General features: G+C 35.2%; 2 protein-coding genes across 9 annotated transcripts; both read left to right on the top strand.

Annotated features, from left to right (window-relative positions):
- Positions 1 to 2,571: 2,571 nt before the first annotated feature.
- LOC122275863 (calcium permeable stress-gated cation channel 1) lies at positions 2,572 to 15,004 on the top strand. 5 transcript variants are annotated; one of them, XM_043085163.1, is made up of 12 exons: positions 2,572 to 2,776; positions 3,674 to 4,021; positions 4,125 to 4,283; positions 4,660 to 4,795; positions 5,486 to 5,587; positions 5,889 to 6,008; positions 6,237 to 6,317; positions 7,484 to 7,824; positions 7,911 to 8,156; positions 11,830 to 12,154; positions 13,222 to 13,455; positions 14,332 to 15,004. In XM_043085163.1, exons 2-12 carry the CDS (start codon positions 3,711 to 3,713, stop codon positions 14,599 to 14,601), a joined length of 2,325 nt encoding a protein of 774 aa, XP_042941097.1. In that variant the 5' UTR covers positions 2,572 to 2,776; positions 3,674 to 3,710; the 3' UTR covers positions 14,602 to 15,004. The 5 variants fall into 5 exon arrangements, with proteins under 5 accessions (XP_042941097.1, XP_042941096.1, XP_042941095.1 ...); XM_043085162.1 differs by having other exon boundaries at positions 2,572 to 2,941; XM_043085161.1 differs by having other exon boundaries at positions 2,572 to 2,948.
- Positions 15,005 to 16,154: 1,150 nt separating this feature from the next.
- LOC122275861 (lysine-specific demethylase JMJ25-like) lies at positions 16,155 to 22,935 on the top strand. 4 transcript variants are annotated; one of them, XM_043085158.1, is made up of 13 exons: positions 16,155 to 16,447; positions 17,340 to 17,918; positions 18,071 to 18,180; positions 18,288 to 18,387; positions 18,471 to 18,609; positions 18,712 to 18,775; positions 18,884 to 19,586; positions 19,871 to 20,200; positions 21,607 to 22,005; positions 22,079 to 22,151; positions 22,228 to 22,313; positions 22,433 to 22,552; positions 22,717 to 22,935. In XM_043085158.1, the coding sequence occupies exons 2-13, from the start codon at positions 17,367 to 17,369 to the stop codon at positions 22,801 to 22,803; spliced, it is 2,763 nt and encodes a 920-aa protein (XP_042941092.1). In that variant the 5' UTR covers positions 16,155 to 16,447; positions 17,340 to 17,366; the 3' UTR covers positions 22,804 to 22,935. The 4 variants fall into 4 exon arrangements, with proteins under 4 accessions (XP_042941092.1, XP_042941093.1, XP_042941091.1 ...); XM_043085159.1 differs by having other exon boundaries at positions 17,331 to 17,918; positions 18,477 to 18,609; XM_043085157.1 differs by having other exon boundaries at positions 17,331 to 17,918.
- Positions 22,936 to 23,463: the final 528 nt, after the last annotated feature.

Raw genomic sequence — 23,463 nt, 5'->3', positions numbered from 1 at the left:
ATTTGGAAGATAGCCAAACTTTATGCTCTGCTTATTAAAATATTCTTAAATTATAATGTAAGTAATATTTTATATAAAAGAATGTGTGAGATTTTGTTTGGGCATATTATAACTTTTTTTTTTTTAATTTTTACGTAAAATATAATAAATAATTCAAAATTTTGTAAATATTATAATAATATTTTTTTTTTAATTTTTAACTTTCATTTAAAACTATCTTATCTCGTTTTACTATTCAAACAGTTCCTTAATATTACTTTTAACGTTTTAAACTTGGATTTTATTGATAGTAAAAGAAGAAAATGTCATGCCAACTTCTTAATTATACGCTTGTAATTAAGGTCTCATTTGGTTATATAATACAAAAGAAATAAAATGAGATGTTTTATTAAAAATTGAATAAAATATTGTTATAATATAATTTTTTAATATTAATTTTATTTTGAGATTTGAAAATTTTAAATTATTTATTATATTTTAGATCTTCTATAGGAACTCGCCGTTAGGTATATTTTGCAGAATTGCTGAAGTCAGCTGATATATTATTAAAGAAAAAACAAAAATCGATTTGAAAATATATCATTTCAAATTTGAAAGAGAAGCAAATTGAACCCAGGTAACACCAAAACCCATCCCGCTCCGAAGAATCTACACATAAATTGTTGTCGAACCCCCATCCCAATAGATCGTTCAGCTACCAACCAAAATATTTCTCTACTTTTGCATTTCTAACATTTCTAAGCTCTACAATCACATTTAAAAATAGAGGGGGTTTGGAAAATTGAAACTAGAGAGAGTGACAGAGAGGGAAGGGAAGGGAGAATAAACAGGATAAGAATACAGTAACATGTTGTAAAAGTCAGCTCATGGATTGAAACACTTATCCATGCCCATGTTCTTGAAGCAAATTCATGCTTTCCATCTTTCAACTTGATACCATTGCTCGGATGCTTTTGAAAGCTTTGATATTATTAACAAATGATAAAAGAAAAATCCTACAATTCATGAAATATATCTTTATCCTTCAAGGAACTTCCAACACTGAGAAGAAACAGATAAGAAGAAGAAGAGGTTTTCGATGCGAAGAAGTTTACGTCAAGGGAGTTGTCAAATCTCATATAGGCCATTCAAGAATCGCTCATTTCAACTTAACCGTGTAACAATAAAATCTCCTGTTATATTATTACACGTGGATGAACATGTACGTTGTGTTTTACAATCTCGTGAATTATATTTTATTTAATAATTTAAAAAAATTATAATAATTATACGAAATAACACGTTAACCAAACCAACCCTTTTAAGTTTTCAGCATCAAACAGTCTCTTTCTTTAACTACGCCCATCCACTTGCCTCCTAACTTCCAAGGCCCCACCGACCCCCTCTATCTATTGCCACGAGTAATACTACACAACTTCTTAATTTCTATACACTATTTTTTTTTCAAATTTTTAATATTTTTTTGAGTTTATTTTTTTTTAATTAATTCAATTTTTTTTTCATTATTTTTATATTAAATATTTGATAAAAGAAAAAAATAAAAAAATAGTGATACGTGGAAGGTGTGTAGATTTTTTGCTGGCGCCACACATAACTTTCCTGTTTCATTTTATCTTTTGGCTTCACTAACCTATCCAAAAAGTCACCCCCACCTTATCCATTGCCCATTGGTCCTTCCCAAGGAAAAGAATTCCCCATATGTTATCTCACGCCCCACAAACGAAACGGACAAATTTATTTATTAAATTAAATTTAAAAAACTTATATATTTAAAAAAATTATATTCTCAAAACGTCTATTTAAATATTTACATATCATAATTTATTTTAAAAAATAACTTTTAAAATTTAAATATTTTACAATTTAAAGAATGTGGATGGTTACACGTTATCTTGATAATAAAATAACACATATATTTATTATAAAATATAAAAAAGGTACTGTTTTTAACGAGAAGAATGTATTCACAAACTCAATGAACATATTTTATGTTTAAATAGTACTACTACATGTACATATAATTTTAGAGATAATATTATATATATTGAATATGCGTCTCATTTTATCAATTTTTTTATTTTTATTTTTAGCTTTACTTTTAAAATTTTTATCATTTCAATAACTAACATTTGGATAAAATTATAAGTATAAATAATATTTTTTATTATATTTATATAAAATTTATTTATTATTATTGTAATAAATCTTATATAAAATCAATATGTTCAATATTAAAAAAATATTTAATTTTTTTAAAATATAATATTTGTAGTCATTGACGTATAAGATATTCCGGTGATAATTTGTTTGCCTTAGAAGTAGAAAAAACTGTTTTACACGTCATCGTTCTTTCCATCCGCGCTCTCTAACGGTAAAACCACACAAAAAGTAGCCGTTAATGCAAAGGAGGACCACATGGCAGGTTGCCGACGTCGCAAGGAGTTGATTTGTTATTAATTAGAAGGGAAAAAAAGAAGAAAAATCAGATTCTCAAATAGGGACAGTTGGACTCTAAAATCAGATATCTGTGAATTTTATAAAAGAGCTTTTAGAATTTTATAAAAGAATAATATCTGTGAAAACTGGAAAGTGTCCAAAGTACCCACACCTGTCAGGCGCTGCACGAAGAACACACACTGTCTAGTCCCTTCTCCGTTTCCTTTGTTTCCGAACGAAGAAATCTCCCTTTCAATACGCGTAATCATTTCGCTTTCCTCTAAATTGCACCAAATCACACTGTTTGAACTGACTTCTCTGTGCCATTAAGAATAAAAAGGTAAGAGAAGCGCAGTTTAGCGTACCGACGTTGGTTTCCTCGGAAGGGTTGGAGGAATATATTCTTCTGGCTCTGAATGGGGTTTGGTTTTGCAAGGAATCCAAACGCTCCCTGATTCGGTTTCAGATCGCCATCTCTTTGTGTAACGGACTTTTTGTAGTTTGAGTACGGAGTATGAACTTCTTCATTTTGCTTTATAGGCGCTTTACTTTTTGGTTCTGCTTTTGATTTGGTTAAGATCGTGTAAGCATTTGTTAGTTCTATTTGATGTTTTTTTCTAATCTGAAATGGTATTGAACTAGCTCTGATTGAATAAGTGTTCTTCTACTTCGGCTGCGTTAGTTTCTCCGGAAACTATTTCCCGGAAAAAGAAAATTCGATCCTTGTGATCATTCGAAGAATATTTCTATATATCTTCTTATTTTGGGTGAGTTATGATATCTGTTTGATGTCTTATTGAATTAGTTTTCGGTTTATTGGACTTAAAATATCATATTTGCAAAAATATGTTTTCGTATTTAATGATGAGCTGTGGGAATTGAATTGCGTACGCTTCTGTTTTAAAAAAAAAGTACAAATTTTACATCTTTGATGGGGAGAAACTGAAGCTGTCATCGGAAACTTGTGCTGTTGGATTGCTTTACCAGATTTCATGGGAGATGTTATGATAGCAGTAGTAGAAGCTGCACTAATAGTAACAACAACAACGACAACAACAATAATAAAAAGAAGGGTACCGGTCATGGTGATGATGTATGCTATTGGATGGTATATGGTTTAAAGTAGACGTGGAACTCGGATTTTATGTTTTATTTCTAGAATATTGTTTGAAGCCTGAAATATAGTTTGTTATTATCTGCTTAAAGCCTGGTTTTTATATTCTTGCACATTTTACAGGGAAATACTCTTTTTCTGGACGATATATAAAATATAAATGGCTACACTTGGAGATATTGGAGTTTCGGCAGCTATCAACATTTTCTCCGCATTCATCTTCTTTGTGGTATTTGCCATTTTAAGGCTTCAACCTTTCAATGATAGAGTGTACTTCCCTAAGTGGTATCTTAAGGGTCTAAGAACAGACCCAACATCGTCAGGAGCAGTAAGCAAGTTTGTCAATCTGGACTATAGATCATATTTAAGGTTTCTGAATTGGATGCCAGATGCACTGAGAATGCCGGAACCTGAACTCATTGACCATGCTGGATTGGATTCTGCTGTTTACTTGCGTATATACTTGACAGGGTATGTAGCACTTGATGCCAAAATTGACTTGGAAGAAAGTTTATTTGAAAATGTAGTACTCAATTAATTATATAGTGCTGATTCTCTGTAATCATTCTTGCAGAGTCAAGATCTTTGTTCCTATAGCCTTCCTTGTGTGGGCTATCTTAGTGCCAGTGAACTTTACAAATAGCACTTTAGAGCTAGCCAGCAAGATAGCTAATGTAACTTCTAGTGACATTGACAAGTTCTCCATTTCAAATGTCCCACTTCGATCACAAAGGTTTGAAACCCTCTTTCCTTGCTGACTTTCTTTGCCTTATCTTTTCTATGAATGAATTAACCATTCTGAACAATTTCTAATATTTTATAATTGTTCTGTGGTTCTCTAGTGAAACCCTAGTTTCTGGGTATTTTCACTACATTGGTTATTTGCCAAGAGTTAAATTATCCATGGTTATGAAATCTTGCTCAAACAACTTATCATGCTTTCAGTTGAATTCTTTTTTATTGTCCAGAAATAGAAGTTGTATTTGCATTACCATCAGTGGAATCATCCAAAAATCAGATTAAAGCAATTTCATTACAGTTGAACTATTCATATTTTGCTGCGTCTTCAGAATCTGAACATAATAATCATGCAAAGTCCTGGATCACAGGTTTTGGGGCCATGTATTGTTGGCTTATGCCATTACATTCTGGGCATGCTATGTGCTGCTAAAGGAGTATGAGAAAGTTGCCTTAATGCGGTTGCAGTTTCTTGCATCAGAAAAACGCAGTCCCAATCAATTTACGGTGGGACAAATTCTGTCTTACGATTCTGTTCAGATTTTTACTATTTAATATCGAAAAATATGATGAACTGATCTTTGCAGCTTCCTGACTATTTATAGAGGCTCGCCAGTGACTCCTCTTTTTTATTTTTTTAATAACAAAATGGTGGAGTTCCTTTGCTGCCTTTGTTTACCCAAATATTTAAAGAGTTTCACTACTTTCTGTTGCATGTTTTGGCCTTTGGGGGTGGTGGGGAATATAATATATATATATATTTATAAGTAATAAGAAATTTTATGAAGACAAGTAGATAGGCATAGCCCAAGTACACAAGAAGTATACAAGCGGAAACACCTAAATACATGCTAGAAACTAGGAACTAGGAAAAGCTAAAAGAAAATCATGAAGATTATCCCCATTCAAATATATAAATATTATATATAATTTATCCCGGAAGAAGTGAAGCATTAAAATTATATTTTTTAGGAGGTCACGAAGTATTTGGGATATAGATATATCAGTTCTACAATCTTTATTTGGAAAATCCATGCTCATGTTAATGCTTTGTTATACACTATCCAAAATTTAGGAAGTCTCTCATGCACTTGCTCTTTACCCATCAAGTTACCATTGTTAGAATGTGAGAAGCGTGCAGTTTTTATATTCCCTGTCCTGATACAAACTTGTCTTGCGAATTTTGGTTGTTCTCAGGTCCTTGTCAGAAATGTTCCGCCTGACCCTGATGAATCCGTGAGTGAGCTTGTGGAGCACTTTTTTTTAGTCAACCATCCAAATCACTATCTTACTCATCAGGTTGGTTTTTGATAAACAGAATAAATATTCTGTGGATTTTTGGTTGAAAACTGATGATTGTCACAGACTCTGATTTGCATCAAGGAGAAATAAACTCCTGCCATCCAGAAAACTCAAGTTTTTTTGAATGGCAGCTGTGAGACCTTATGCAAACAAGCTAAGGGGTCCACTATTGTAGGGATCTATGATTCCTGAGCAAGAAATAGATAAGCGATCATCATTTTTTATTACCACACACTACAGTTATCTTATTGTGCTTATGTCTTCACTGGCTTAAAAGTATGTTAATTGCAATATGAAGGTTGTATACAATGCAAACAAGCTCGCCACATTGGTCAAGAAGAAGAAAAAATTGCAGAACTGGCTTGTTTACTACAATAATAAATATTCTAGAGATCCTTCTAAGAGGCCCTTCATGAAGGTACTTTAATGCAATCTGATTGGTCTTTAGTAGCCTTCTACGAGTATTTAGCACGATTTTCTTTTGTCTTCTTTACCAACTTAGATAGGTTTTATCTCTTGCATAACTTCTTGTTTTACTTGGGCCATGCCTATTCGTGTTAATGCTATCGTTTACCTATAAAAAAAAAAGTATTTAGATATAGTATCTTTTTTAACTCCCAACTTGTGCATACATGCTCAATTCCAGACTGGTTTTCTTGGGCTTTGGGGAAATAGAGTGGATGCAATTGACCATCATGGGTCTGAAATCGAGAAACTTTCAAAAGAAGTAAGTACCAGACCTTTGAATGTATTTTTCATTATTTTTATTAACATTATGAATGTATTCTCTCTGTGGTAATTTCCCATGATCATTTCCTAGCCACCTCCAACTCAGAAAAAGAGCCCCGATAGGACCTTATGCTTCATTCTGTCATCTTAGAGTAAGTGAATATCTTTCTGCGTTAGTTTCCCATGATTCCCAACTCAAGTATCACGTTACTCTAGCAAAGAGACCCACTAGTCAATGGGGCATGCTTGGACATTTGTTTTTATAGGTAACAATATTTAATCTTTTTTAAAAGTACAAAAGCACCCAAGTTTACTGGAAGTATATAGGAGAATGCCTATCTAAGAAGGGAAAAGAGAAGAAGAGTTTAGAAAATTTACAAAAGAAGAAAATCTGGTAGTGTCATGAGTGGTCGACCAATTGTATGTTCTGGTCCTATAAAAAAAAAAAACAATTGTATGTTCTGATCTTTACAATTGTAGAGTGTCATGAGTGGTCGACCAATTGTATGTTCTGGTCCTATCAAAAAAAAATAAAAATTGTATGTTCTGATCTTTACAATTGTAGGTGTTGCATTTGTTATATATACGCCACATTAAGCACATCAGAGCCACCATCTTCCATACATAATTGCCTTCCGGTCTACCACCTTGAACCGCCAATAGCTCCACCACCCTTGGGGGCATCACTCAATCTCTAGGAGGAGAAAAATCGACTTTCACAAAACCCTAGCTACATCACAATGGAGCAATAGATGGTTGCTAGTTCTCCCATTCTTCTTCCACAAGGTCTGGTCATGATCATAACCATAGAGGGAACTTATTCCACCAAATGCTTTTCCAAGGGACATTTTTTTGTTTTGGTTTCTTTTTCCCCCTTTTCTACTGGAAGAATTTTGTATTTGATGGTTATAAATTTTCATTTGGGAGGAACATTAGACATTTATTCCATCCTGGGAAGATTTTTCCATTCGTTTGTCCTGAATTATTTGAGAAACTTTACATTAGCAAGGACTTTTTATGGACTTTTGTGGTGCTACCTGTTGCATTCTTAGATCCACTTAGGTTTAAGTTAATTTTAAGCATTCCGTTGTGCAATTTTTGTTTTGTATGTGATTTGAATACACTTCAAGGTTTAATATTAGAAAGGGATCACTACTCCTTCAGATAGCAGCAGAGAGGGAAAAAGTTGCAAACGATCCGAAGTCTATAATGCCTGCAGCATTTGTTTCTTTCAAAACTCGATGGGGTGCCGCTGTTTGTGCCCAAACACAACAATCCAGAGATCCAACTATTTGGTTAACAGATTGGGCCCCAGAGCCACGTGATGTGTATTGGGAAAACCTGGCTATTCCATATGTTTCCCTTACAGTTAGAAAGCTAATTATAGGTGTTGCATTCTTCTTCTTGACCTTCTTTTTCATGATCCCCATTGCATTTGTACAATCTCTAGCAAGTCTCGAGGGAATGGAGAAAGCAGCACCCTTCTTGAAGCCTGTTGTTGAAAAGTAAGCTTGCTCTTACCCTCAGGCCTCTTGATTTGTAATTAGTCTGCAATACTACAAATAACTCACAATGCTCCGACTCATTGCAGGAAGTTCATTAAATCAGTCATCCAAGGTTTTCTACCTGGGATTGTGTTGAAGTTATTCCTGATTTTTCTGCCAACAATATTGATGATAATGTCTAAATTTGAAGGCTTTATCTCCCTATCATCTCTTGAAAGGAGATCGGCCTCTAGATATTATCTTTTCAATTTTGTGAATGTATTCCTCGGGAGCATAATTGCTGGAAGTGCATTCGAACAGCTAGATTCATTTATTCACCAATCACCAAGCGAGTATGTTGTTCTCAAAGATTTACTGTTCTCTTTGTTCTTCAGTGTCTTTATTTTTGGCAAAAATTATAATTTTATTTGTGGATACGTGTGCATGCTAGTGTTGTAGAGATATATATACTTGCTTGAGTGTCTGGATCTTAACCGATTTGCATAGGAGCAGATGCTCATTATGTTAACTCCAATATGTAGGGCTGGGCAAAACCACCGCCGGCTCCAACTCCCTCAGAATCATAAAAATCTGAATTCAGAGTCAGAGTTGCTTTGAAAAATATTGTTGGAGTTGGAGCCGAAATCGACTCTGACTTCCGAACTCTAAACTCCAACTAAGCAAAAATTTTGGAGCAAGTCTCTGCATCACTGCTTCATTGTCTCCCCCCTCCCGCTGCCTTAAACTTTACTATTCTCTATTAGCCCGTTTTCCAGTGTATGTAAATCTGTCTGAACCAACTTTATCGAGTTTGCTAATTCCTTTTTACTAGGTTGCTTGTTATTTGGACCAATGTAAAGTTGTTTTTCTTATGAACCAACTTTATCAAGTTTGCTTTTTACATGCTCTCACTGCTTTAGGCTCAAATCACGTCGTTTTCGCTTTTTTCCATTTTTAGATTTTTGGTTCTAGGCAGTGGCGGAGCCCCAAAACTTTTTGAAATCATATAATAACCCTTGGATTTTATGCACAATCCTATAAATATAGAAAATAGCCCCCCCCCCTCCCCCCCCCCCCCCCAAAAAAAAAAAAAATAATAATAATAATAATAATCTCCATATGTTCTCTAATTTTTTTTTTTTAAATTCAATATATCTAGAAATGTCTCTTTCCAATTTTTTTTATAATCCTTAAATTTTGTTTAATTTCTATATGTTATTTATTTTCAAGGATGTGGTTTTTCTAAAATTAAATTTAGGAGAAATAATAAACTTATTGATATGAATCCTAAAGTTTTTTGTTATACAATATTGGGTTCTTAATATGGAATCCAAAATGAAAATATAAGAAAAATTATTTAAGGTCGATGATCTATATGAAAAATAATTTGTAGTTATTATGTTTTTATAATTTTTCAATCTCTTTTTAATTTATATAGAGAATTGATGTTTGCAGTCCTAGGACCATGTGCAAGTTCCGCCCACTTCATTTGAAAAAAGTAGATAAATTTAGGATCCACATGAAAAAGATTATTTTTTGATGTTAGACTCCACTCTTTTTTTCAAAGGGAGTGTGTAGAGCTTGCACACCCTGTATTTAGCATTACTTTTTACATAAATGTGTCATACAATAGAAAAGTTGGCCCCCCTCAACACAATTGTTGGTTCCGCCATTGGTTCTAGGGTGAGTGTACATGCCTAGTTTTATAGCCACACCCTGTATTTAGCATTACTTTTTACATAAATGTGTCATACAATAGAAAAGTTGGCCCCCCTCAACACAATTGTTGGTTCCGCCATTGGTTCTAGGGTGAGTGTACATGCCTAGTTTTATAGCCACATGAGTGTTAGCTTCAAGGTACCAATCCCAACCGCTCGTTCTTGTTCATCGACGGCTTAACTTTTCCCTTTTTGACTGGTTAGTTTCTTTGATTTGATTAGTTTCCGCTTCAATCATGGCAGGTTATTAGAGGGTAATTATGAATCTTCATCTTTGTCCGTCTCAATTGCTCCAACACTGAGTCTCCTCCCATTTCTTTTCTTCTTTGATCAAGGCATCTTCCAAGGATGACACAATCCTCCTTCTTGAGGCTCCATATCATCACGGTGGCTTTAGCAGCATCGACGATGTCTCCATTCGATGCGTCACAAACGAAGCCAACCGAGTTCTCTCTCTCTCTCTCTCTCTCTCTCTCTCTCTCTCTCTCTCTCTCTCTCTCTCTCTCTGTGGCTTCAATGCTTCGAATCCGACTCCGGCAACTTCGATCGGAGTTGTATCCTAACTTTTCTCCAACTTTTGTCAAAGTCAAAGTTCGGAGTTGGACTTAGCCTAGCCCTACCAAAATAAAATCCTATGTATTGGCAATATGTAAGTGAGAGATACTTTATTAATATTGAAATAGTTATAGCCAAAGTACATAGGAAGTATACAAGAGAATACACCTAGTTAGGAACTAGAAATAGATACAAGGAAATCATGCAGGCTGAGACCATTAAAATCTATAATTATGGCCGACGCAAATAAAGTCTTGAAGAAAAAAATCTCAAATTCTTTCTAAGATCGCTCCCGATCCTCAAAATTCCGGTCATTCATTTCCCTCCAAATACACCATAGTATACAAATAGGAGCCATCTTCTATACAACTGCAATATGGGGAATAGCCTTAAGTTCTCTCCAACTAGCTAGCAAATTAACCACCCTCCTAGGCATAACCTATGCTAATCCCCCTCTACTGAAAGAATCATTCTAAAAGGCCTTGGCAGACTCACAATATAGAAGTAAATGATCCTCTGTTTAGTCACTATTTATACACATACAGCACCGGTCAATAAGGATAAACCCACGTTTCCTTAGGTTGTCTCTGGTCAGAATCTTCCCTAAGGATGCAGTCCAAAAACAAACGACAGCCTTAAGGAGGCGCCTTACTCTTCCAAATATTCTTCCAAGGGAAGTGTTTGCTATCCTAAGTATTGAGGGCCCCAGAGTATGAGCACAGAGAATTTTCCTTTACTAGAATCAAACAATCTTGTCTGCCTCTGCATTATCAGCTCGAAAAAAGTATAGAAAATTAAAAAATTCAGTGTAAGACGCAAACCTCCCAATCACGAGCCTTCCTAATGAAGCTTTCCACTGTTGTAAAGGAATTTAGGCAAATTATGTGGCTGTATGAAGTTCTTATGTATCTATCTTTTTAAAGTTGATCGTTTCTGTACAGGAAAAAGCAACTTACATGCATGACACTAAAACCTTTTTGATAACTAACATGACACTATAACTTAGAAACAAAAATTCTGTAGAACAGAGGCTGCAGGTGATATCCGATAATTATTGACTTGGATAAACCATATTATAGAGTCCTTAGCAAGAACCTGATTGGGAGTTTATGATTAACATTGTAATTAATGGTATGGTGCCACACCCCTAGGATCAGTCAGGACTTTATTCCAGGCACCTGGTACCAATAAAAAAAAGAGTTGGATGAAGTAGCTCATCTTGTAAGCACATGAATGAGTATCTTGGTGGGCGTTATGTGGCTTCTATTTTTAGTGCATGAGCACAAGGCTATAGTTATTTTGTGGATGTGGCTTTGCTTTCTATGGCCCATGTCTTGGATTGTCTTCGGCAATTCTTATTTATATTGCTTTTTTAATTGTTTTTACTAGCATAAAATTCTGGAAATCTTTTACTACACCTTTGATGCAAGTACATTACCTACGATAATCACAATGGGCATGTCTCATTCACATTCATATATTATTTCTTTGGGCTTCTGCTATTTTTTTCATCGGGGATGGCTTTCATGATTCTCTTGTACCCATCTCTAGCTCCTAACTTGTAACTTGGTGCTCTTAGTTGTATACTTCCCATGTACTTGGGTTATGCCTTGTTACTTGTTTCTATAGATTTTATTTTACTTACAACAAAATGTGATTCATATATCAAGCTTATTTAGATAATTGATCCATGGCTTCATCTTGCAGAATTTGATTGTATACAATTAAGCATATATGTTTTTCTTTCTGGCAGGATACCTAAAACAATTGGTGTGGCGATTCCAATGAAAGCAACTTTCTTCATAACTTATATTATGGTTGATGGATGGGCTGGTATAGCTGGGGAAATTTTAATGTTGAAACCTCTTATTATTTACCACCTGAAGAATTTCTTCCTGGTGAAGACAGAAAAGGACAGGGAGGAGGCAATGGATCCAGGAAGTCTTGGTTTCAACACAGGAGAACCTCGTATACAATTTTATTTTTTGCTGGGCTTCGTGTATGCTACAGTGACACCTGCCATACTTCCTTTCATAATCATCTTCTTTGGCCTTGCCTATGTTGTGTTCCGTCATCAGGTACGGAATTGTATTTTTCACTATATAACTTTATGCATTAAGGCTAGGTTTTAAAGTACATGTGCTTTTGGTCATGGCAGTTTAAGTCCGACAAATGGTTCCAACTTTTATAGTTATGAGCAAAGTAATCTATGAGGCAAAAAAAAAAAAAAAATCTTAATTTAAAATATGCAACATTTTATTTAATATTATAAATTGTTGAAAGTTTCAAGAAAACTTCCAGGGAGGTGTTCATTCGGTGCTCAGTGTCCAATTATTTTACTCTAGTGAAACCAGAATTCATGAAATCTTAGCTCGTGTTTCTGTGTATAATCAATTATAAAATTTAACTTGAGAGAGTTCAGATTTTCCACACTGTAGTGTGTACATCCAGTCCAAAGATTTAACTAGGAGCAAAGACCTGAAAATTTTCATGGGTAGTCAAGGGGATTTACTTTTTAAAGTTCTCAAGAATAGCAGTATTTTTAAAGTTATTTGGTATGAAATCAAAAGAAGGTAGATGAGGATGCATTTTATTCTAAACAGTGTAGTCCACTTCAAAAAGTCTAATCATGTCGATCAAAATGATTATGATATTAGATCAACTAACTGAAATTCCTGTGTGGTAGATAGTAGATAGTGTTCGTGGAATTTTTGTAAGCATTACAGTCATCAATCTTAATTAGTTAATATAACATATCTGAGACTTTTCAACAAAATCCTGGATTTATAGAACTCCTCGAATGTGTGTACTTTCACATATTTATTCTTTGTTTAGCATTACCATATATTATGTTGTTACGTATTTTTCACCTAGTGTTTACCTATAAAAAAAGAGTAATGCTTTATGCAGTTGTAAAGTGTGTAAGCGCCATGCAGTCGCTTAGAAAAAAAGTGGAGTCTACTATTAAAAAATTAATTTTCTTTTGGTCCCGTATTTATTCACTTTTTTCAAAGTGATTGCATGACATTTGTATACTCATGATTGCAAGTATCATTTCTCATAAAAAAATGTTGCTAGATATTTTTCACTTATAGATATTTTTCATTTCAGTTGTTTCTTAAACACCCTATTTCTGTAAATACAGATCATAAATGTTTATAACCAAGAGTATGAGAGTGCGGCAGCATTTTGGCCTGATGTCCATGGGCGCATTTTAACTGCATTGGTGATTTCACAAGTGCTTCTTATGGGATTGTTGAGCACAAAAAAAGCTGCCCTTTCAACACCATTTCTTATTGCACTTCCAGTTCTAACCATATGGTTCCATATGTTCTGCAAAGGCCGTTTTGAATCGGCATTTGTTAAATATCCCTTACAGGTTTGTCAGAAATTACAACTTGCAAAGTTATCTATTGTTTCAAATAACTGCATGCATATTGATAGAAAGTTGCTGGCTTTTTCGTCATCACTGCAGCAATCTGCATTTAAACCTTTTCCTGAAGTTAATGAGCTGTGGTAGTTTTGTTATTGAAATGCATATAACTGCATAGTATGTGAGTGGGGGCTAAGTTTTTTTTTTTTTTTTTTCTCTCATATTTTTTAATTGGGCAAAGATAAAGTTAACTAAGATGAAAACACAATTGGAAGGGATGGAAGATCTTAACAAAAACCTTAAAAAAAGAGAAAAAAATGGGATTTTTCTCCACTGGGATCTCAGTATGTATGCATAGAATACTTCATTTTTCATGTCAAGACTATAATTTTCCAGAACTGTGCTTGTCTAATTATAACATCATAACCTCATCCCAACGTCATCATATACTGGTTCTAGCTTTTGATGACATTTGAAACCTAGTGTTGGATTCTATAGAAAGAAAAGAGTAAAATAGAATTGAACTCTGTGGCTGTGTGGCAATAGGCCCGTGTCTATCTGTATTTTGTGTGCGAGAGACTCTGTTATGGAATGCTGAAATATGACTATATATATTTCTACTTTTGATGAATTCCACTCAATGAAGATGCTACATTCCGTCTCTCGTGTTTTCAGTTCATATTTAGTTCTTCTACTTTTAGTTCTTTATGTCCTCAATGTAATATGTAAACTGGGCACTATGTTCTTGATATTATCACTTTCAGTTCATATGATATTATCACTTTCAGTTCATATTTAGTGCTTCCACTTTATGTTTTACTCTCTCTTTCTCTCTCTGTGAGTTCACTTCATTGTCATCAGTATTTCATGTTCTTGGTCCAGGAAGCAATGATGAAAGACACTTTAGAACGTGCAAGGGAACCCGGCATAAACATGAAAGGCTATCTTCAAAGTTCATACATACATCCAGTTTTTAAAGCCAGCGTAGATGATGACGAATATGAGGAAGAAAATAGCGAAAACTGGGAGAAAGAGAGTGTAATTGTGCCCACAAAACGCCAGTCCCGAAGGAATACACCAGTACCCAGCAGAGTTAGTGGTGCATCCTCCCCCTCTCTGCCTGAGGCTATTCAAGAACACCCAAAGCCTTAAAACGATGGCATTGTAAATTAAAGAGCACGACCAGTGTATACAGGCAAACATAAGTGGTCACAACCACCTTTAGGAATTCAAGCAAGCAATCTCTTGTTTCTCTTGCAGTTGGTGGCAAGCATGTGATGTCTCAGATTACAGGCTGGTAAATATAAAATTTGTGGTGTATTGAGTATTCACAACCTTAAACTTTAAGGAACTCCAAGTAGAAATCAACATCTTGTCTTTCTGGCAGTTGGTGGAGGCAAGGTGCGCATGTGACGTCTTAGGTTACAGGCTGGTGAATGCAACATTTTGCGTGTATTGAGTATTTCTAAACTGATCTGTAAATTGAAAGATCCTCTTGACACCTCTATCAAACAAGAACTTATTTAATAAAATTGTAGTGAATGTGGGGGTATAATGAAAATGGGTTTGCTCTCTTCGAGGGGTGCTCCCAGGAGAAAGGGGAGACAAGACAGAAAAAGAAAAATTTCATAAACTTTCCAGAATAATCTACTGCAGGACACTCCCTCAGCATATATGCTGTCTTGGGCGTAACAGACTTAAGACAAGGCCGTGGGCCACACAAACTAAAAGGAATTAAAAAGACATTAACAACCCAACATGGACTCTAGGCCCTGGGACAGACTCCCAGCCCAACAACGCTACTAATTACTTGAGGCAAGACCCACTGCTGCTTCAGACTAAGCCCAATACATAAGCCCGGCCTTTCAAAATTATTTCCCTCAAACTAGTTGACTCAGACGATGACTTCTGTTGTTTTATCTCGAACCACCTTTCCCGAACCCTTCTCGTCTTGAACTTGCCTTTCTCGAACCAACGGTCATACTACGTTCCTTGGATTAGTCAACACTTGACGTGGGAACTGAGAGAAAGACAGCAATGCTATAAGTCCCGAATTGGTATCCCGAATAAGTGTACCGAATTCCTTTTTTTTTTTTTTTTTTTTTTTTAATTTTATTTTTACTTAGTGATAAATGAAGTGTTTTTAAATAATATTGTGATTTTTTTAATAATTTTTTTAAATGTTTATGATGATTAAAAAAAAAAAAAAACTGAAATGCACCTTTCGAAAGGTATATTCGGGAGCACCTTTGGTGACTCTAGAAGCACCCGAGAGAATAAATAACTCATTTTGAAAGACGCCATCTATTCAACCACCAGAAGTCAAGAAGCACAGAACGAGGACGAGAATACCCAACTACCCTTGTTTACCAAAACAAAACCATGTGCTCCCAAAGAACGGCACAACGTCATCCTCTGATATATAAAATACGCAATATCTAAAATATTTATTTTCATTCAGTGCAAAATCCTTGTTTTTAACATTATATTGTAGATTCATTTACCATAAATACATCCAATATTTTGTAATTAAAATATAGAGGATTTTTACACATTTTAATTAATGAAATGAAAATACAAATATTAAATGCATTTGAAAAATAAAACTGGCATTAAAAAAAAGAAGAAAAAAGAACCATCTAATTCTGCCAAAAATCAATTGTGTCTGTCATAATTCTCCTTTCCTTTTATATATAGGAAACCAATTTATCGAGGAAGAAGGTAAAGGAAAAAGAATTTATTCAGTCAGGAGCGTCTCACCTCACAGACCGAACCACGTACGAAGCTAAATCACAAGTTGTATTTCCTGTTCCCCTCGTTAATCCGTAAAATGTCTTCGTCTTTTACCGTCTCTATCTCATTATCCGTATTTTGCATACAAGTTTTGAAATCTACTGTGCGATCAATTTGGATTCGATATCTTTGACTCCGATCAACCCCCCGTACTCGGAGCTCGTAATCATACATTACATTCTTGCTCTGTTTTCTCAAGAATCAGGTACGGTCTTCGATCCGTCAATCGGACTCTCGCCATGATTCAATTCTCCGCCTCTGTTTCTTTATCTCTTTGTTTTTTATTGTGTCCTTAAAAATTGCTTGCATGAGATCGTTGAGAATCTGAATTCTCTGTTTCCCATGATTCATTCATCTCTGTCTTCTTTTTTCTTTTCTTTTGTTTTTTTATTTTTATTTTAAAAAAAGTAGTTTGTGGCGTTAAATTGCTGAGAATCTAAATTCTAATCATTATTCTTCATTGGTTTCAGCTCCCTTTTTTTCTATTCCTTAAAATAAGCTATTGTATGATACTGTTGGAAATCTGAATTCTGATCCTCTTTGTAGATCAATTTGCTCGGGGTTTATTTTCGCTGCTAATCATATTTTATTTTTGTTCAGAAAGCTCTTGGCATTGATGATCGTTGGTGAATTTCTTTTCAGTTTTTGCATATTTGTCATATATCTTAAAATAGTTATTGGAGAATCTATCCCGGATTTCTTTTCCTTCAGACTTATTTAATGCCATGAGATTTTCTGCGTGTGGCTTCTCTTTCCTCTTGAGCTCCAACTGTGCCGTATGTAGAAATTTGTTATTACCAAAAATAAAAATGTGTGCATGTGGATGTGCGTCTGTTAGCGGGTTTTTGAGGGGAAGATTGTTGGGTTGTCTCCGTTTTGTAACGGGCTGGTGTTCAGTTTATAATTGTATAAGCGAAACTTCGCCTCTTGAGCTAACTTGGAAATATTTTGGGCTAAGAATGAACCCTTTGTTTTACGAATCGTTCCTGTTGGATAGAGTTGTGATGTTTTAGAATTTGGTAATTGATTGGGGTTTGGTTCCCGATGGTTTCTGTTTGATCGCAATATGTTACTGTTAATTCTTCAAGCTTCTGTAGAACTGAGTTTCTGCCTTCTGGACGCCAATGAATAAAAAGCATCATTTATTCCTCGTAAAATCTACAGTGAGACGAATGGAGGTTTTGATTGCAAACCAAGAAAAGTTGAGCCGGTATCAAAATGACTCGCGGAGAGTCTCTCAATTCTCAAGGGTGTCTAGGGTTCCCAGAAATGGAAGAGTTCAACCAATCCTGGAACATGGAAGTAAACCGTCAATATCTGAAAAGGAAGAGAATGGCTACTATTCTGGGTCCTCAGGGGCGAGAACAAAACTTTTATCTAAGAAAAGAAAGAATACTCAGGAAAGTGAGTCCCCATGTGGTCGAAGAACTCTAAAGAAGCGCCGCAATGCCTCAAACAAAGAAAGGGATTTTGAAGATGATTGGTTTGATAATGTGTTTGAAGAAGATGAAGAAACCATGTTTCTCTTTAAGGCAAAAGAGCGGAAAAGAACTAGGAGTTTGGACAGTGCGATGACTAAAGTAAATTCAGAGGATGCAACAGAAAAAATTAATGAGTTAAGAAATACTAAGGTGTGTCCGGCAAGTAAGGATGGATATAGTGCAAGAAGTACGAAGGTAATCTATCTTTATTTATGTCCTTCCTTCTAAGATCCTATAATTATCTTTGTATTTCCATTTCAGTCGAATAAATCATTATTTTTGTTTTATTTTCTTTTAATACTTTTCTTTGTACTCTGAAAGTCATGCCTAACTTTTGTCTTAAACAGAATACTGCCACGGATCCCTTAAAATGTCATCAGTGTATGAAGAAAAGAACTGTTGTACCTTGCACCAACTGCAAACAGAAAATGTATTGCATTCAATGTATAAAGCAATGGTATGATATTCTAGTTATATTAAACTTTTCTTTAGACATGTTTTACCCCTTCAAGTCTGAAATAGCTATTTTTAACCGTATCATTCTGGCTGATATTGTGTTTATAGGTACCCTCACTTAAAAGAATTAGAAATTTCAGAGCTTTGCCCATATTGTCGTGGAAACTGCAACTGTAATGCGTGCTTGCACTCAAGTGGGATGATTAAGGTATGGTATTTATCTTATCGTATCGTCAATGATTTCAAACTACTTTATCTAATGAAACAATCTATTTTTTTAATCTTTCTAAGCTTCAGACTTTAAAGAGGGATATCCCTAATGATGAAAAGATCCAGCATCTCCAGTATTTACTATATTTTTTGCTTCCGCATTTGAAACAAATTTGTGAAGAGCAAACTGGGGAGATACAGATTGAGGCTAATATTCGAGGTATACACATATAAATACGCACACACACATATAGTTTTTAGCTATGGATTTGAGTTTTCTGTTTAAAGTTTAGAAATTGCTTATGGGAAATATTTATGGTAGGAAAATCATATTCTGAAATTGAAGTACCACAAGCCCTTTGTCACGAGAATGAACGTGTCTTTTGGTGAGCATCTCTTCTTTATTAAATTCTGTAACTCTTTCATGCCCTTTCATGTCCAAGTCCAATGTGTATTTTGTTTTACTAAATTTTCTTTATGGGGTCTTGGAGCAGTGATCATTGTGCAACTTCAATCACAGACCTTCATCGAAGCTGCCCAGAATGTTCCTATGAACTCTGTCTCAGTTGTTGCCAAGAAATTCGTAAGGGAAGCCTTACAAGCCGTGCTGACATGAAGTTTCAATACATAAACAGGGGTAACGAATACATTCATGGTAGATATTCTCTTCCAAAATCTTCTCTTTCAAAACCTTCAAAGGAACATCACGAGTCCTTTACCAAGTGGAGTTATAATGATGACGGAAGTGTTATTTGTGCCCCAATGGAAATTGGTGGGTGTGGTAAATGTGTATTGGAGCTGAAACATATCCTTCCACAGGGGTGGATTTCAAATTTAGAAGCCAAAGCAGGAGATATATGGGAGAGGTTTTGTACTCAACAGAGAATGTTCAAGCGCAAATGTAGTGGAATGAGCAAGAAGATGCTGCGAAGAGCAGCTTCTAGAGTAGATTCTGATGACAATTACTTGTATTGTCCAGATCTAAAGGACAACATTCTTAAAGAAGGAAAGCTTTTTCACTTCCGACAGTTCTGGACTAGTGGTGAACCTGTTATAGTTCGAGATGCTCTTGAACAGGCACCAGGTTTAAGCTGGGAGCCAATGGTCATCTGGCGTGCATTATGTGAAAATGTGGATTCAGAGATCAGCTCAAAAATGTCAGAAGTGAAGGCCATTGATTGCCTGGCTGGTTGTGAGGTTTAGTTACCTATTCCACTTTGCACAGTCCCATTTTCATTTCCTTCTTTTTCTTCTGTTTTATACGCATCTCTCTCTCTCTCTCACCCTCATGCACACACAACCACAAAGACCCCAACACCCATCACATTCCTTCTTATGTTTCCAAATCCATGATTTATCTGGCTTTCATTTGAAAATTTGAAAATATTTTCTTTATTAAGTTTATTTTTCTCTTACTTAGCCTTTAGGTATATGCCTTCTCGATATCATTGTTTGAATGCTGATTTTGTTCGAACATGCAGGTAGAGATCAGTACTCGTCAGTTTTTCAAAGGTTACAGAGAAGGGAGGAGATACATTAACTTTTGGCCAGAGATGCTCAAGCTAAAGGACTGGCCCCCATCTGACAAGTTTGAGGATCTGTTGCCCCGTCATTGTGATGAATTTATAAGTGCATTACCATTTTCGGAATATACAGATCCTAGGGCTGGTATCCTTAATGTAGCTGTCAAGTTGCCTCCAGGTGTCTTGAAACCAGATCTGGGTCCAAAAACATATATTGGTTATGGGATTGTAGAAGAGCTTGGACGAGGGGATTCTGTAACTAAGCTCCATTGTGATATGTCAGATGCGGTATGTCTTCACAAACTAACTTTTTACAATATAATGTGCACTGTATGCACTGACATTTTGGTTGTACTTTAGACTCAAGAAGTTTAGTTTTTGCATCATAATCAGTTTTTTTTTTGTTTATCTTTTCCTGTTTAGACCAGAAAATGAAATTCTCATTGCTTTTTAACAATTTCAAATGTTGTGGTAGGGATTGCTAATTTGTTCATTACACCCTCTCTTATAGCTCCCTAGAGAAACGTCTATCAACCTGGCATTGGTCTCTCCAAAATCACCTCCCTCAAACTCTCCCTCAGATCTTTCACCTAGACAACTATCCCTCAGATAATGCAGGACTGGATAATGTGGCTCGACTGGCAGAAAGCTCACCCTTCAAAAATTGTCTTAGATTGGTCAAACATAGATATCAGCCATTCACTTAAGCAAAAATCTCCTCAAGGAACAAGCTTGACAACAATATCTCAAATGCTTAATCTGAAAAAGGAAAGAGAGAAGATTTGTGAATGCCAAATGCTTTGACCTACACATTTGGAACATTAAAAAAAAGTTTGGTAAGAAAATCAAAGAAAGGATTAAGAAGAAAACCACGGGATGGAAAGCAAAGGCCTTCTCTCAAGTAGGAAGATTACCGATGGCCCTCACATCGTATAGTGTGTTCTCTTTCTTACTAAAAATTCCTCTGTGGGACAATTGAGTCTTGACACAAAATACTTTCATGTGAAAGAACTTTTAATTGGTATTTGGTGGGGTGCATGACATTTTAAACCAAAGGTGTGGAAAAATCATATGGCTCTCGAGGGAAGCAGGCAAGCTAGGCATTTGAAGATTGTATGACGTAAACGACCACTGATAATAAGTATGTAATAAATCAAGAAAGGCCCAAGCCACAACTAAGCCCATACTTTAAAGGGACTGGTCGATGTTACAATTGGAGCTCCTTGGAATCATTATAAAGGACAGAAAGTTCTCTCCCCTAGGCAATGTAGGATCACACTCATCACTTTCCTATATTCCTTCTTATGCTCAATGCGGAGTGTTACATATCTGAACAGAGAAGTTCAGAAGACATGATGGATTTGGTGAAGTCTATAGGCAACAGGAGATTGTGAACTGCATGGCAAGGTGTGACAACGTAAATATTGGACTCTTAGAAAATATTGTAAATGTACATAATCAGTTGGAAGATGTGAATTTTTAACCATGTACCCAATCATTTGTATTCTTATTAAATTGGTGGGCTTTTACAATGTGAGATGTGATAAATACTATTTTCTTATTGATTTTTTTATGATGAAAAACTTCTGTAAATTTTGGCCTTCTGAATCATTCCAGCAACAAGGTGACATGCTTTTTGACAAGCTGCTTGCTTATAAAAAAAAATGTTCCTTCTGACAAGCTGATTGGTGCAGGTTAATATTTTGACACATACAGAAGAAGTAGTGTTAAGTCACGAGCAGCATTCTGCAATTGCAAGGTTAAAAGAAATACACAGGGTCCAAGATGACCAGGAGCGGCTAGACAGAGAGAGTTTAAAATGTCAAGCTGACCTACTTGTTGAAGGTGACAATGAGGAGCAGGAGGTCTCAGATATCCGAGATATAAGTGCGTTCCCCTCTGAAATGTATGGAAAACCAGAGATTTCAAAATCTGAGACAGAGTTGGCTACTCTTTGGTCTTCATCCACCGAAGAAGAAACTGGTGGTGCTCTGTGGGATATCTTTCGGAGAGAAGATGTGCCAAAATTAGAAGCCTATCTTAGAAATCACTCAAATGAATTTAGGCACACCTATTGTTCTCCTGTTGAACAGGTAATTTATAGCAACTAAAGCTTCTGATCATCCATATCTCCTGTGCAAGTTCTGATGCTTACTGTTTCTTTAGGTCGTCCACCCAATTCATGACCAATCTTTTTATTTAACTTCGGAGCACAAAATGAAGCTAAAAGAAGAATTTGGTAAGCACGAGAAAAGGCAATAGTGTTTTTGTGATACCCATGCATAGTTGTTTATGCATTTGTTTCATACATCTAGGTGTGGAACCGTGGACATTTGAGCAAAGACTTGGAGAAGCAGTATTCATTCCTGCTGGATGTCCGCACCAAGTTAGGAATCTCAAGGTACTCAAATTGAAAAAGTTTATGTTCAATTTAGTCAGGATTGTATTCCTTCTTCTTTTGTTTTTTGGCCATTGAGGTTATGTTGTATGATTCTAATCATTATATCTCCACATGCACAGTCATGTACAAAAGTTGCCGTTGACTTCGTCTCTCCTGAAAATGTCCATGAGTGCCTCCGCTTAACTGAGGAGTTTCGACAACTTCCTAAAAACCACAAAGCCAGAGAAGATAAACTTGAGGTAAAAGGTCTATTCCCCGCGCACTATGTTAGTTATAGTTTTGCAAGTGGATTTCCTTGACATTATTCTCTTTTCTTTGTTTTGTCTCCAGTCTTTGGAGTGATCTTTTTGTGTGTGTCTGTCTAATTCTAAACAATTTCCTGTGTGATCTTTGGGTGCAACAGATAAAGAAAATGATAATCTATGCGGTTGACCAAGCCGTTAAAGATTTAGAAGGCTTGTTATCAACCCCAACCCAGAGGAATACTTAGGAAGCTACCCCAATTTGGGGTCCTGAATAAGATCGTGTACATGGGCAGAGCTGCATTGTAAGATGTGGGGCCAATTGCCCCTTGAGATTTGTACATTTTGAAGTTTAATAAAATAATCCCATCTTTTTTGCATCGTTGCATCTTTGAAAAACTATGGAGGAAGTAATAAAATTATAAAAATCCTAAATCTTTAGAAGCATAGTGCTCCATCAAGGTCTATGGATCTACCACATCTGTTGTTCACGTTTTATGGAAAAGTTCAGGGATCAAGAGATTTGACAATTCACATGATTAATATCAGAGTTTTGCCATTTATCATATCCACACATCACACTTATTTTAATTATTTTTAATTATTTTTGTTTTATTCTTTTTAAATTAATTAAAATTTTTTATTTATTATCCCTATATTATATATTTAATAATAAAAAAAAGAGCAATGTTACATACAGTCGTAGAATTGTAAATGTCGCGTAAACGCTTTATAAAAGAGTGGGGTTCACGATTAAAAAGTTAGTTTTTTTTTTCATGTGGATCTCATATTAATTTATTTTTTTTAAAATGACTGTACATCGTTTGTACAATCACGACTGCAAATATCATTTGTCTAAAAAAAATGTGGTATGCGAAAATGATGGATAAATATTTTTTTTAATATCT

Source organism: Carya illinoinensis, chromosome 9 (genome assembly GCF_018687715.1).
Source record: "Carya illinoinensis cultivar Pawnee chromosome 9, C.illinoinensisPawnee_v1, whole genome shotgun sequence".
Lineage (NCBI taxonomy): Eukaryota > Viridiplantae > Streptophyta > Magnoliopsida > Fagales > Juglandaceae > Carya > Carya illinoinensis.
Note: the sequence above shows the minus strand (reverse complement) of the source record. Positions and strands in the feature narration are given on the sequence as shown.

Bases quoted from the DNA above. Each gene is read 5' to 3' on its own strand.
- LOC122275863 (XM_043085163.1), top strand. From the start codon at position 3,711: ATGGCTACACTTGGAGATATTGGAGTTTCGGCAGCTATCAACATTTTC. The intron at 4,022-4,124 runs GTATGTAGCACT...TCATTCTTGCAG, and splicing joins TTGCGTATATACTTGACAGG to AGTCAAGATCTTTGTTCCTA. The intron at 13,456-14,331 runs GTTTGTCAGAAA...TTCTTGGTCCAG, and splicing joins TTGTTAAATATCCCTTACAG to GAAGCAATGATGAAAGACAC.
- LOC122275861 (XM_043085158.1), top strand. From the start codon at position 17,367: ATGAATAAAAAGCATCATTTATTCCTCGTAAAATCTACAGTGAGACGA. The intron at 18,181-18,287 runs GTATGATATTCT...TTGTGTTTATAG, and splicing joins ATTCAATGTATAAAGCAATG to GTACCCTCACTTAAAAGAAT. The intron at 18,388-18,470 runs GTATGGTATTTA...AATCTTTCTAAG, and splicing joins ACTCAAGTGGGATGATTAAG to CTTCAGACTTTAAAGAGGGA.